Source organism: Lactuca sativa, chromosome 2, assembly GCF_002870075.4.
Source record: "Lactuca sativa cultivar Salinas chromosome 2, Lsat_Salinas_v11, whole genome shotgun sequence".
Taxonomy (NCBI): domain Eukaryota; kingdom Viridiplantae; phylum Streptophyta; class Magnoliopsida; order Asterales; family Asteraceae; genus Lactuca; species Lactuca sativa.
In genome coordinates, this window is record NC_056624.2 from 65,106,470 (window position 1) to 65,121,095 (window position 14,626).

Here is a 14,626-nt window from a genome sequence, read left to right on the forward strand (position 1 = left end):
GACTCACTGAGTCAACCCACAACTCGGCCAGACCACTCGCTGAGTGGTTTTGGGCAATCTTCAAGCTACTCGTCGAGTCTGTCCTTCAAACTCGGCGAGTCCATGCGATGTAACAGCTCAAACTTGCATCTAAGGTCAGATCCGTTCCAAAGGATCATAGATCCAGTCCTTCCAAGCTCATTCATTACGTAAAGTCCCTAACTTGGTTGCCATGCATCGCTTACAAGGCTTCTTTTGGGAAAATGGCACCTAAAATGGCAACCTAAGTTCATAATCGAAAAGGATGGCCATAAAGCACGACATTTGGGACTCTCTGGACCTAATAAGGTCCAGATCTAGGTACCATTTCTCCATGGGACCTCTCACTCTCTAAATACAAGGCAAACAAAGCATGAAGAAACCCTAGAATTGACTTCAAACATAGAAACTCGAGAATAGACTCTGAATCTTACCTCAATCAGCCTCTTCTGAAGAAATGAAGTTAGATCCTAGCTCCCCTCCCTTCTATCTTGGTCTTCCTCTTCTCTTCTTGCTAGCACACACACAAAATGGTGATTAATGGCCTTACTTAGCCTACCGTTTGGATTTGCCAGCAGAGTTGGGTCAGATTCACGACACTTTCCACGTGTCGCAATTACGGATGTGTATAGCCGATGAGTCGGCAGTGGTTTCGTTAGAGGATATTCAGGTGGATGCGAGCCTGAATTATGCTGAGAGACCAGTAGCGATCAGGGATCGGAAGGTCAAGGTTCTGCGGAACAAGGAGGTACCCTTGGTTTTGGTTCAGTGGCAACATCGGAAGGGATCCGAGATGGTTTTGGTTTTGGAACGGATCTGACCTTAGATGCAAGTTTGAGCTGTTGCATGGCATGGACTCGCCGAGTCTGAAGAACAGACTCGACGAGTAGCTTGAAGATTGCCCAGAACCACTCAGCGAGTGGTCTGGCCGAGTTGTGGGTTGAATCAGTGAGTCAGGGAGAGTTAGAGAGGGTTGACAGGTGGACTGAGTCGAGCTGGACTCGCCGAGTTGTTCTTGAGACTCGGCGAGTTGAGTCGTGGTGGCCCCGCGACTCATGCCAGGTGGAACTAGTCGAGTCAGGGGCATACTCGACGTTCCAAAAGAGAATCCTAGAAAGTTGGTGAAAACGATTAGACTCGCCGAGTCGCCCTAGTGCACTCGCCGAGTCCGGTCAAGTTGACCGTTGACCAGTGTTGACTTAATTGGGGTAGTCAACCTTAGTAGTAAAAGTGTTAATTAGAGATATATGATGATATAGGAGGATTATAGCTCGGGGGATCGGGCACGAGTGATTTCCAAGATTCGTGAGTTATCGAGATATACGAGGTGAGTCTTCTCACTATACTTTACCTTGAGTAGGTAACCAGAGCTATCTAATAGAGTATTTGTATGTTGTGTATTTTATGTGTTGTACTGCATTATTTCTATGTGATTTATGATGTGCATGTTACAGAGTTAGAACCTGAGGGTTCACAGAGTTTGGGTGCACGGACCTATAGAGTTATAGCCTTGAGTGGCTAATGTGTGTTATGTGTGGTATTTTGGGGAACTCACTAAGCTTTGTGCTTACAGTGTTAATGTTGTTGTTTCAGGTACTAGTGATGAGCGCGGGAAGGCGCAGGCTTGATCTGTACACACGCATGGGATTTTTTTTATGAAACGTGATCTTGGGGATTTTGTATGATGTGAATTGAAGTTAAACTTAATGTTTTATGAAAAATTAAATGAAAAATGTTTTTATGTTTCGCGAAAAAATATTTTGAAATTCTCGGTGTTACATAGGTCCTTTAGTATTTTAAAGTAAGTCCTAAATATTTTTTATATATAACTTGCAAAAATTTTAAATTTAGATGCGTCAAGTGACCAACTTTTGCATACACTAGCCTCACCTATGGCTATGAGCAGATGACGAGGGGTTCAGGCCCTAAAAAAATAATGACCCAATTTTTAAAACAAACAAATCTAGTTTATATACGTTATATATATTGCTTTATGTAAATACCAACATAAACATTTCTTATTTTAGATGGTTAGAAAATGTATCATCAATCCTTTTAATTTCAACTTACCATGTTCGATTATGATGCCCCTACCTTCCGTTTTATTTTATAGGCTTTGATACGATTCCTAATTTGCTTTTCTAATTGAAGTTACATTAATGGTCTTTAAAAATTTGATCATTTTCTCCGCAACATCCCGTCTTCCTTTTTTTTTAGATTGTATTTCCCTGAATTTACAAACCCACACTCCTCAAGTCTCAAAAACATCTTTGGATCATTTTAATCAATGTCGTTAACAGTTTAGTTTAACACATATCTATTAATGTCGTCGTTCTAAAAGAACATTATGGTTCATACTTAACAAGTTAAAGGAAACTCCACCATCAATGCCTTAGTCAGCTTCAAGTTATAATAGGTAGTGCCCAAAATAGACCTAGCAAGCAAATTTGGAAATTAGTTCATTTTTGTAGGATCTTTGGATCCCGATCCGGTCTTAGGATCACGATCATACAAAATGTAAAACAATTTTATGTAAGATCCTGATCTAGACTAGTTTGCTTTCAACCTTCCTCATGTTAGCATTTTCTTTTGTTCATGAATATCTCAGGCAAAAAAGATAAGGTGGCAATGAGAATCCATAACATTCGGTCACAATTCTTTTATGGAGACGATGACGACTACGAAATCATGTAATTTTCTCACTTTTCGACTCAGCAATCCACAGACAAATGATTTCTAGTAACTCAATATCGGGAAATCAAATCTACATATACTATTCAGAAACTATAAAATTGCATTCAAGGGTTGTACCTATATATATAATTCTAGATCTCTAAGACTTGTTTAGGCCTGCACATTGACGGTTCGATCTATTTGGGTATGGTCTCAAAAAATCCGACCTTTTCTCGGATCGGTATCAGGTAGTCTTAACTATTGGTCTGGTTTTTTCTCGATCAGGCCAATCTTTCTGGGCCAATCATGGTCTTTTTTCGGTCTTGTCTCATGGTACTTGCGTGTGTCTTTTTCAGTTTAGTTTTATGGGTCTTTTTGTTTGGTTTTATGGGTTTTTTCTATTAAAAATATTTAATTAGCACCGAAATGATAATTAAAATTATTAAATAATAAAGTTAAAATTTAGTAAAATAAAGAAGAGAACAAATTGTATAATTTATTATTAAAAATACATTAAATTTAATAAATAAAAGAAGAGAAGAACTTAAACTTATGATGTTTTCAGGTTGTAATTCTACAGTTTTCCGAGACCGGTCTCCATTGGTCATTTTTTTGGACCAATTTTATTCGGTTTCTGTTTAGATACCAGTTCTATCCCCGCTGTTTTTCAGAACCAGTCAAGTGATGTCTAGATTTATTTAAAAGTTTAAGCAAATACTTGGGATATGGTCAAAGGCACTCACTATGTTCTCCTATGGATATTCATTCCGGCCCAACGAATTAATAACAAGAAAAGATACAGAAGCTCCCATTACAGGTACTTATAATCAGTTGTGCATTTTTACTAACCCGATCCTATTTGAAACAATATTGACCCGACTCAATCAATTAGTCAATGCATTGCTTATCATTAGGCTCTTTGCATCGTAAATTCTAAAATACTCCACAAACTTGTGCCATTCATGTTAAAGATCTACACCCAACAGTTAAGCAATGAAAATAAAATTAGCATCATTTGACAAAATTATTTCTAAAATGAAGGGTTGATCATCTTACTGAGTAACACCATAAAATATTTCATAATTATGTTTGTGTAACTGTAAATTACTCACCCGAACCATGTAAAAGATAATCTTATACAAGACTTTATAAACTTATCAAAACAAACAATTCAATATCACATTATTATATTATTACAAAAGGAACTTAAATTGCATCATCTTATTCGAGTACACCAAAAAATTGCATCATCTTATTCGAGTACACCTCAAATACTCAACAAACAATTTTTTTTACACCAAGTTACCACATTGCCACTCGTGAAACTTACCCACCAATGTCGATGGACTTCACTTCTGGCTTCTTCTCTTCCGCCTTGGGCACGGTCACCGTCAGCACGCCGTTCTCCATGGTAGCTTTCACCTCTTCCATTTTTGTATTTTCCGGCAGCCTGAATCTCCTCAAGAACTTCCCGGAGCTTCTCTCTACCCTGTGCCACCTGTCGTTCTTCTCCTCATGTTCCTTGCTCCTCTCTCCGCTTATCTGCAACACCCTTCCTTCTTCAACCTCCACCTTCACCTCCTCTTTCTTCAGCCCAGGTATGTCCGCCTTGAAAACGTGCGCCTCCGGCGTCTCCTTCCAATCGATTCTGGCGTTGGTGATTGCTGCTGTTTCGCGTGATGATTCGGGTAGGTTGTTGAGGACACTTGAAAAGCCCTGGAAAGGATCCCAAATGTCGAGGGAGAAGGGATCGAATACGTTGCTCCTTCTGCCTGTAAAGAAACTTGGAATGATCGACATGACTGAAACTTTAGACGAATATTTTGATCTTCGGATTGTGACACTATGAAATCGTAACTCGCAAGTTCTTTTGTTTATGAATCTGTTGCTAGGAGGTCGATCGGAGATCATTATTTATAGGAGGGAAAAGGTGATCGAGTGGAATTTAAATATTTCTAGGCTTGTCTTGAAGGTTGAGGAGACTGGAGACCGATACTTCTGAAAGCTTCCAGAGCTTGAGACAGAAAAATTGGCGATGTAATGGACCCACCGGGTTTATCTTGGTTTTGATGGGCCAAATACATTGAGATTTTTATTAGGCCCATTATGCAGTTCCATACTTCCATTGATTTATCAATTCTAATGCCGACTTGTATTTCCTAATAATGTACTTGATTCACTTTAAGAAAATATTAATTGATTATATTTTATATAGAAAATGATTTTGTGATATAAATTATGTATTTTAATAATATAAACATGACTAGACATTGTATATTAAATTTCACTATTGTTGTTGCAATAAAACAAGTTGCATCATGTGTAGTTAAAAAATATGATTTTAGATAAAATGTATATGTGAGATCCTTGAACTTCATCGGCGACCAAGTTACTTGTATTGGGCCTTTCATATGTGTGGATGATAATGGCTTTATTCAGATTATTGAAACCGGTTCTTTGGAATAGTTGTTTTTTGATAAGGGCTTAATTACATTTTTTGTTCAAATATGCATATCTTTATACCTACTTTTCGAGGAGTTTGCCAATTTATGGTTTATTGCAATTTGTATGTTGCATAATATTTGACATTTTAAATGCATTCTTATCGTACGATTAACTGTTATGTTTAAACTTTAAATAATTAATCTTATAAAAGACCTTATCATTTTGTTTTTCCGATTAAACCTTAACTTTATTTTTATCTGAAAAATACTTGTATTTTTTCATTTTTTTTTTAAAAACACTTAAAACTGTCTTTTTAGCTAAAGTACAGGCTACATACTTTGTTCTCTTGACGTATGTCTATGTTATAATTCTGAGAAGTGACGAGTCTAGAATAAAAAATTACATGGTTCTCTAAACAACTTTAACCGGGTTAGTTCAACAAAAAAAAATGACTTTTTCAACATTTATAAAAACTAGCAATGAAAGGACCAAGCTCAAATCAGACATTCCCCAAAAAACTTGACTAATACCACCTTGGACATGGAGTAACTCAGTCTAAAACATGGCTCAGCAAGCAAGCTTATGGTCTCAACTATGAAAGATAAAACATCTATTTATAATGAAAAACTCTTCAACACTTTCTGTTTGGAGTTGATGCGAGACTATTAAAATAGGTCCTTTAATATTTTAAAGTAAGTCCTAAATATTTTTTATATATAACCTGCAAAAATTTTAAATTTAGATGAGTCTAGCGACCAACTTTTGCATACACTAGCTTTGCCTGTGAGCAGGTGACGATGTGTTCAGGCCCTAAAAAAATTAGGACCTAATTTTTAAAACAAACAAATCTAGTTTATATACGTTATATATTGCTTTATGTAAATACCAACATAAACATTTCTTATTTTAGATGGTTAAAAGGTGTATCATCAATCATTTTAATTTCAACTTACCGTGTTCGATTACGACGCCCCTACCTTCCGTTTTATTTTATAGGCTATGATACGATTCCTAATTTGCTTTTCTAATTGAAGTTACATTAATGGTCTTTAAAAATTTGATCATTTTCTCCGCAACATCCCGTCTTCCTTTTTTTTTAGATTGTATTTCCCTGAATTTACAAACCCACACTCCTCAAGTCTCAAAAACATCTTTGGATCATTTTAATCAATGTCGTTAACAGTTTAGTTTAACACATATCTATTAATGTCGTCGTTCTAAAAGAAAATTATGGTTCATACTTAACAAGTTAAAGGAAACTCCACCATCAATGTCTTAATCAGCTTCAAGTTATAATAGGTAGTGCCCAAAATAGACCTAGCAAGCAAATTTGGAAATTGGTTCATTTTTATAGGATCTTTGGATCCCGATCCGGTCTTAGGATCACGATCATACAAAATGTAAAACAATTTTATGTAAGGTCCTGATCTAGAGTGGTTTGCTTTCAACCTTCCTTGTGTTAGCATTTTCTTTTGTTCATGAATATCTCAGGCAAAAAAGATAAGGTGGAAATGAGAATCCATAACATTCGGTCACAATTCTTTTATGGAGACGATGACGACTATGGAATCATGTAATTTTCTCACTTTTCGACTCAACAATCCACAGATGAATGATTTCTAGTAACTCAATATCGGGAAATCAAATCTACATATACTATTCAGAAACTATAAAATTGCATTCAAGGGTTGTACCTACATATATAATTGTAGATCTCTAAGACTTGTTTAGGCCTGCACATTGAGGTCTCGAGTCGGTCTTAGAACGGTTCGATCTATTTGGGTTTGGTTTCAAAAAATCTGACTTTTTCTCGGGTATCAGGTAGTCTTAACTAGTCTTAACTGTTGGTCCGGTTTTTCATCGATCTAGTCTTTCTGGGCCAATCATAGTCTTTTTTCGGTCTTGTCTCATGGTACTTGTGTGTGTCTTTTTCAGTTTAGTTTTATGGGTCTTTTTGTTTGGTTTTATGGGTTTTTTCTATTAAAAATATTTAATTAACACCGAAATGATAATTAAAATTATTAAATAATAAAGTTAAAATTTAATAAAATAAAGAAAAAAACAAATTGTATAATTTATTATTAAAAATACATTAAATTTAATAAATAAAAGAAGAGAAGAACTTAAACTTTTGATGTTTTCAGGTTGTAATTCAAAAGTTTTCTGAGACCGGTCTCGATTGGTCATTTTTTTGGACCAATATTATTCGGTTTCTGTTTAGGGTTCAGTCTCATTTCATTAGAAACCAGTTCATCCCCGCTATTTTTCAGAACCGGTCAAGTGATGTCTAGATTTGTTTAAGGGTAAATGTCATATTAGCCCAATAAACTTTTCACGTATGTTTTAAAATGTCACTTAACTTTTTTTTGGTACATTAAGGGAATAAAGTTCAATTTAACCTGCTAATTTGGTCACTTTACTTAGAATAGGCAGTTGCAGTGCAATGTGTGTTTCATCCAACAGGTTTGATTTTTTATCTTTGATTTTTTAGAAAGTTTTGACCTTTAAAGTCAATTGAGAATAGGGTTTATGAGATCCTTATGAGATTCAAGATTCGGCTGTGATGAAGATTCAAGAGGGGAATCAACGAGAACCACATCAGTGGTGGGAATCGACATGGGAAAGTGAAAGTGGAACAGGAATCATAACTTCAGGCTCCAGGGTTCTCCTTTGAAATCAACGAGAACCACATCAGTGGTGGGAATCGACATGGGAAAGTAAAAGTGGAACATGAATCACAACTTCAGGCTCCAGGGTTCTCCTTTGAAATTAGCTTCATCATTTTCGGATCACTGCTGGTTCGCCTTCACAGTTCGTGCCACCATGTCAGACGCAGCCACCTCCACCCACCCTCTCCATCACCCCCGTTATTTGAATCTGATACCTCTTGGAAATCACAATCAGATTCATGAGAACCTCTGGTGGGGAAGAGGGAAAACATTGAGCAATTTCTCTTTCTGCACATTCTTAGAACCTCAAAATGGTTGTCAATTGTGTTGCTAATCATATGCTTATGTGTGTGAGAGACTGAGAGGTTGTGTAGACGAGCAAATAAAACCATGGAGTTGGGTTGAGAGAGGATGAGTTCTTGAACTTTATGAACATTGCATATTTTTTTTCTCGATTCCATATAGTTACCGCATCCATGATTGATTCTATGTAAGTTTTGTTAATTTTGGTCAATTGCATGCAAATATGTCAGTTAGGCCCCGCAAAGAGGGAGGAGGAGAAGGCATCATCAACTTGGGTTTTTCAATGGACATGAAGGTAGCCGATGGCGATGGATCTAGGGATTAGTACAGGAAATAAAACGACATGGAGGATGTAAGGATGAAGGCTATGTACAGGGAAGTTTGGTGATGTATTTAATTTTGACCAAAATTCTATGTGGCACCCATATTACCTATTAACCCGGTATCAGGTCATATAAGGGCATTTTAAAACAGTTAAATTGAACTTTATTCCCTTAATGTACCAAAAAAAAAAAAAGTTAAGTGACCTTTTAAAACAGGGGAAATGACTTATTAGGGTAAGTAATTGTTGTCTTTGTACTCAATTGGTCACTTTCCTTTTTTTTTTTTTTGTATCTCATTTATCATTGAACTTGTAACGTCCCAAAATTCAATGCCAAAAATTCATTTTTAATTAGGTTATTACATAAAACCAAAGTGTGAATAATCAAAATATAATATTATGAAACCATATCAGAGTGTAGTCCCAAGGATCTCATGTCCGGAAATCATAGTGTGATGCGCTGCGATCAAGCCGGCTCATTTCCTTTGAAAACAAGCACCTGAAACCAAAACTGTAAACCGTAAGCACGAAGCTTAGTGAGTTCCCCCATCATACCACATAACACATAATGCCATCGGTATCTTTCAGCCGATAACTGCCATCGGTATCTTTCAACCGGTATCCGGGGACTATTTCACCCCTACCACTATCATCATAAACATGCTAATTACATACTAACATATCATAAACATACAGATAAGCGTTGCATGGGTTCTGTATACCCCTTCGGTGTCTTTCAACCGGTAACAGCCATCAGTATCTTTCAACCGGTATCCGCCATCGGTATCTTTCACCCGATATTCGCCATCGGTATCTTTCAACCGGTAACCGGGGACTATTTCACCCCTACCATTATCATATAATAACATGATATAATCATACAGTCAGACATTACAGGGGTACTGACCTACCCTTTGATCCTAACGACCGAGTCAGGGAAGAACTATTCCCTGCTACTACCATTAACACACATATCATATCACATAAGCATATTACATGAGCATATCTTATAAGCATATCACATAAGCATATCTCATGAGCATATCACATAAGCATATCTCATAAGCATATCACATAAGTATATCAAGATAATTATCACAAGGACAATTATCTACCAACTACCCCTGTTGGTGGGTCGGCATTGTGGCCTTAGACCCACCCTTACTGGAAGGCAACTCACCTCACACTGCTGAAGTCCCGTAGACATAACCCCACATTGCTGAAGTCCCGCAGACTTCACCCCATCTGCTGGATGACAGATTCCCGAACTGTCAACACCAAAATAACACCCAATTAATAATTGGGTCCTAACACATAATCATAGATACTCACTTGGGTAATTACTACATTACCCCAAGGTTGTCTTTATGCAAGCCCAAGGCCCATTCTAAGGCCCAAAAGTCCAACTATGGCTCAAAGCCCAACATATGACCCAATTTTCCAAATTGGGCCCAAGCCTATGCATGGTCTTACTCTAAGGCCCAACATCATATAATCATTAAGGTCCAAACTATGGCCCAATTTTCCAAATTGGGCCCAAACCCCTTACATGGGCCTTAACCCAAAGCCCATTAATTATTCTAGTCCATTTGCTTGATCTTGGAGGGCCCATATAATAACCCAATCATCAGGCCCAATAGAAAGGCCCAATAATAAACCCAAGCGAAATTAGTGTTTCACATAAAATGACGATTAGGGTTAAGTGTTCCTACTTAACCCATTAAGGACTTAATCCATTAAGTCCAATGTTGACTTAGGTTGATTGCAAATGATTATTAATTAATATTCTAAGTTCATTAATTAATCCCGATGCGATCCCGATAGATCCCAAATTAGGGTTTCATGCCTAATTAGGGTTTCCAACCCATCTTAGCCCAATAGGCCCATTAGCTAAGTCCTTGGATCCATTAAGCCCATTAGACACATGTTTGGGCTTTTAAGTCCATTAAGCCTCATTGGGCCCATTAGGGTTTCAAGGCCTATTAGGGTTTTAGTTCCTTGACCAAACATCCCCAAACTAGCAATCCCAACACAACTAAGCACATCGCCACCCGACACGGCGGTCGGTGGCGGCAGCCACCACCCTAAGGTGGTGGTTTTCAATTTCTTTCTCATTATTTTTCTTTCCGGTTACATTTTACAATGAAAATCTCTAAAATAATACACACACAACTAGGCTAAACACACACACATAACCAGATTTGGTGGTTGGCGGTAGCGAGTGGCGGCAGCCACCACCCTATGGTGGTGGTGATGCCTTTTCGAGCAGTCCAGCCAACACCCATACGCATCATCACGCCTTCAGCTTGGAGAGAGAAGCCAACCACCCATTTGGTGGCGTATGGCGGCGGCGATGGTGATTTCACTTCGGCAGCCACCACCTCGTGGTGGTGGCGGTGATTCCCTTAGGTTCCCAGCCAAGCAACACTTCAACCCACATGATTTCACGCAGGAATTGCATCCAAACACTACCACCCTCGCGGTGGCACTTGGCAGTTGGAGGGAAATCGATGCAACAATCCCTGGATGGCGGTGGCAGACGTCCGTTAGTTGCAACCGGAGGAAGATGGGGAAGAACAGCGAGCTAGAACAGCAACGCTGAGAGCGACAACGTCTGGCGATATTCCGATCGTTCGCAGCCCACACTTCACCATTTACAACTCGAAATCCGATCTCGTTGGTCCTTGTCGCTCACGTCGTCGCCGGTAGCAGATGGTGTCCTGGTCAGATCGGAAATACGAGTGCAAGGGAGGTGGTGACTACTGGAAGTGAAGATGGAGAGAGTGACGGCTGGAGGAAGGATCCGGAGATGGTGGCGTCGGTGAGGGAGGCATAAGGGGGAAGAAGCGGCGGCTGTAGATCCATGAGTAGGGTTAGGGTTTAGATTGAGTTATATATCCCGTAACTTTGAAACTTCACCCCATAATGGCAAGTCTGGTCCCTCTCTATACAATTCTTTTCAACTATGATCCAAAATTTACCATTTGAACCCTGCCTCCTGAATCCTTTACAATTGAAGTCCGGATTTTACCTTTTCAACCCAATCCATGGAAATCCCTTACAAATTAAGTCCCATAAACTATCAAACAACCCCTAATATCTTAATTATGACATAATCAGCCCTTCCACCTCATTTCCTTTTAAATTAAACTCAAATAATTACCACGAAGCCCCTGTCTTCATAAATATTCACAATTGAGTCCATAATTCACACTTTTAAACCCCCAACTTATAAAATTATGACAATTAGCACTTCGAGACCATCCTTTAATACATAATTATTTATTTTAGGGCTACAATTCGTTCATTAATTTATTAATTTATCTAATAAATAAACGGGGTGTTACAGAAGTTGCTGTAGGTGTTCACAGAAACCATTGAAACCGACTATTGAAGGTTTCTGGCAATTGCTTATCTCCGGCGACTCTCCGGTCGTCTTATCCGGCGAGCCTCCGGCAAAAATGAGATTTTCAACGGATCCTTGGGTCTCGGCTTGATGACTTATAGCAGCAGCAAGCAGCAAGAGGTGGTAATGGTGGTTTACCGACGGCAAAAAGGAGGTCGCAGGTGGGTTCTGGTGATGGCAGGAGGAGGTGGCAGGTGGCTTGTTGCCTGCGTCCCTTCTACCTTTTTCTGGCATCAAATTGATAGGAAGGAGAGAGGGGAGGGTGGAGAAAGCTAAGCAGCAACACCGGCGGTGGATGCCGCTTGGATGGCAATCGAGAAAAGTCCGTCGGAAAACACATTTTTGCTGGCGGCTCGCCGGAGAAGACGACCGGAGAGTCGCCGGAGATAAGAATTTGTCGGAAACCTTTAATAGCCGGTTTCAATGGTTTCTATGAACACATACAACAAGTTCAACGGTAAATAAGATACAAAAAAATAGAAAGTGACCAATTGAGTACAAGGATAATAAACCTATTACCCTAATAAGTCATTTCCCCTTTAAAACAAACGTGGAAAGTTTATTAGGCTAATATGACATTTACCTTTTGTAACACCATGAATTTCAAAATAATTTTTCGCATAAGATAAAAACATTTTCATTTAAATTTTCATAAAACATCAAGTTTAAAACTCCAATCCATATCATACAAAATCCCAAGATCACATATTATAAAAATCTCATGCGTGTGTACAGATCAAGCCGGCGCCTTCCCACGGTCGTCACTGGTACCTGAAACAAACAACACTAACACTGTAAGCACAAAACTTAGTGAGTTCCTCAAAATACCACACGTAACACATATTAGCCACTCGAGGCTATAACTCTGTGGGTCCGTAGACCCTGCTCTGTGAACCCACTAGTTCTAACTCTGGGAACCTTTCGGTTCCAACTCTATAAACATGCACAACATAAGTCACATAGAAATAATGCAGTACAACACATAACAGGCATATAACATACAAATACTCTATCACATAACTCTGATTACCTACTCAAGGTAAAGTATAGTGAGAAGACTCACCTCGTATATCTCGATAACTCGCGAATCCCGGAAATCACTCGTGCTCGATCCTCCGAGCTATAACCCTCCTATAACATCATGTATCTCTAATTAACACTTTTACCACTAAGGTTGACTACCCCTATCCAGTCAACTCTGGTCAACAGTCAACGGTCAACTTTGACCGGACTCGGTGAGTGCACTATGGCGACTCGGCGAGTCTATACGTGTTCACTGACTCTCTAGGATCCCCTCCTGACACGTCGAGTACACCCCCAACTCGACGAGTCCCACCTGGCATGAATTGCGGGGCCACCGTGACTCAACTCGCCGAGTCTTAAGAACAACTTGGCGAGTTCCAGCTCGACTCAGTCCACCTGTCAACCCTCTCTAACTCTCCCTGACTCACTGAGTCAACCCTTAACTCGGCAAGACCACTCCCTGAGTGGTTAAGGACAATCTTCATGCTACTCGCCGAGTCTGTTCTTCGGACTCGGCGAGTCCATGCCATGCATCAACTCAATCTCGCTTTTGAGGTCAGATCCGCTCCATCAACTCATAGATCTGGCCCTCCTAAGCTCATTCATCACGTAAAGTCATAGTCTTGGCTACCATGCAACACCTACAAGGCTCTTTTTGGAGAAATGACCTCTAAGATGGCAACCCTAGTCTCCAAACCCAAAAGGAGGACATAAAGCATGGCATTTAGGACTCTCTGGACCTGCTAAGGTCCAGATCTAGGTACCATATCCCCATGGGACCTCTCACACTCCAAATACAAGGTAAACAAGGCATGAAGAAACCCTAGATTTGACCATATCAACAAAAATACGAGAATAAGCTCTGAATGATACCTCAATAAGCTCCCTCTGACGAAATGGAAGTAGATCCAAGCTTCCCAACTCTCCTAGCTTGATTTCCCCCTTCCTTTCTTGCAAATACACACAAAATTGGTGAATAATTGCCTCTTATCTCACTCACAAGAACTCTCAGCTGTTTAGGTGCTCTCAAGGACAAGGTAGCTGCAATGAAGGGCCAAAAGGTCCTTTAAATAGGGCTTAGGACCGGGAAATTAGGGTTTCATTAAACAGCGCGGACTCACCGAGTCCATTCCTTGGACTCGCCGAGTCCAGGCGCAAACCCGCGTCCAGAACCGCGATCCTACTCGGCGAGTCTGAGCTCTAACTCGCCGAGTCTCCTCACAAAATACCAAAAATATATGAATAAAAGATACCTGGAAATCCGGGCTGTTACACCTTTTATTTAAAGTTCAAGCAAATACTTGGGATATAGTCAAAGGCACTCAATGGGTTTGGAAGAACTATGTTTTCTCATGCATATTCATTCCGGCCCAACAAACTAATAACAAGAAAAGATACAAAAGCCTTATCAGTTACTTTTCCCGTTAAAAATATTTATAATTAGCTGTGCATTTTAACTAACCCAATCTTATTTGAAACAATATTTACCCGACTCAATCAATTAGTCAATGCATTGCTAATCATTAGGCTCATTGCATCGCAAATTCTAAAATACTCCACAAACTTGTGCCATTCATGTTAAAGATCTACACCCAACAGTTAAGCAATGAAAATAAAATTAGCATCATTTGACAAAATTATTTCTAAAATGAAGGGTTGATCATCTTACTGAGTAACACCATAAAATATTTCATAATTATGTTTGTGTAACTGTAAATTACTCACCCGAACCATGTAAAAGATAATCTTATACAAGACTTTATAAAC

At 39.1% G+C, this 14,626-nt stretch overlaps 1 protein-coding gene across 1 annotated transcript; it reads right to left on the minus strand.

The window, feature by feature from the left end:
- Positions 1-3,845: 3,845 nt before the first annotated feature.
- Positions 3,846-4,684, minus strand: LOC111888905 (17.8 kDa class I heat shock protein). The gene has a single exon (XM_023885042.3). The coding sequence runs from the start codon at positions 4,600-4,602 to the stop codon at positions 4,018-4,020; it is 585 nt and encodes a 194-aa protein (XP_023740810.1). The 5' UTR covers positions 4,603-4,684; the 3' UTR covers positions 3,846-4,017.
- Positions 4,685-14,626: the final 9,942 nt, after the last annotated feature.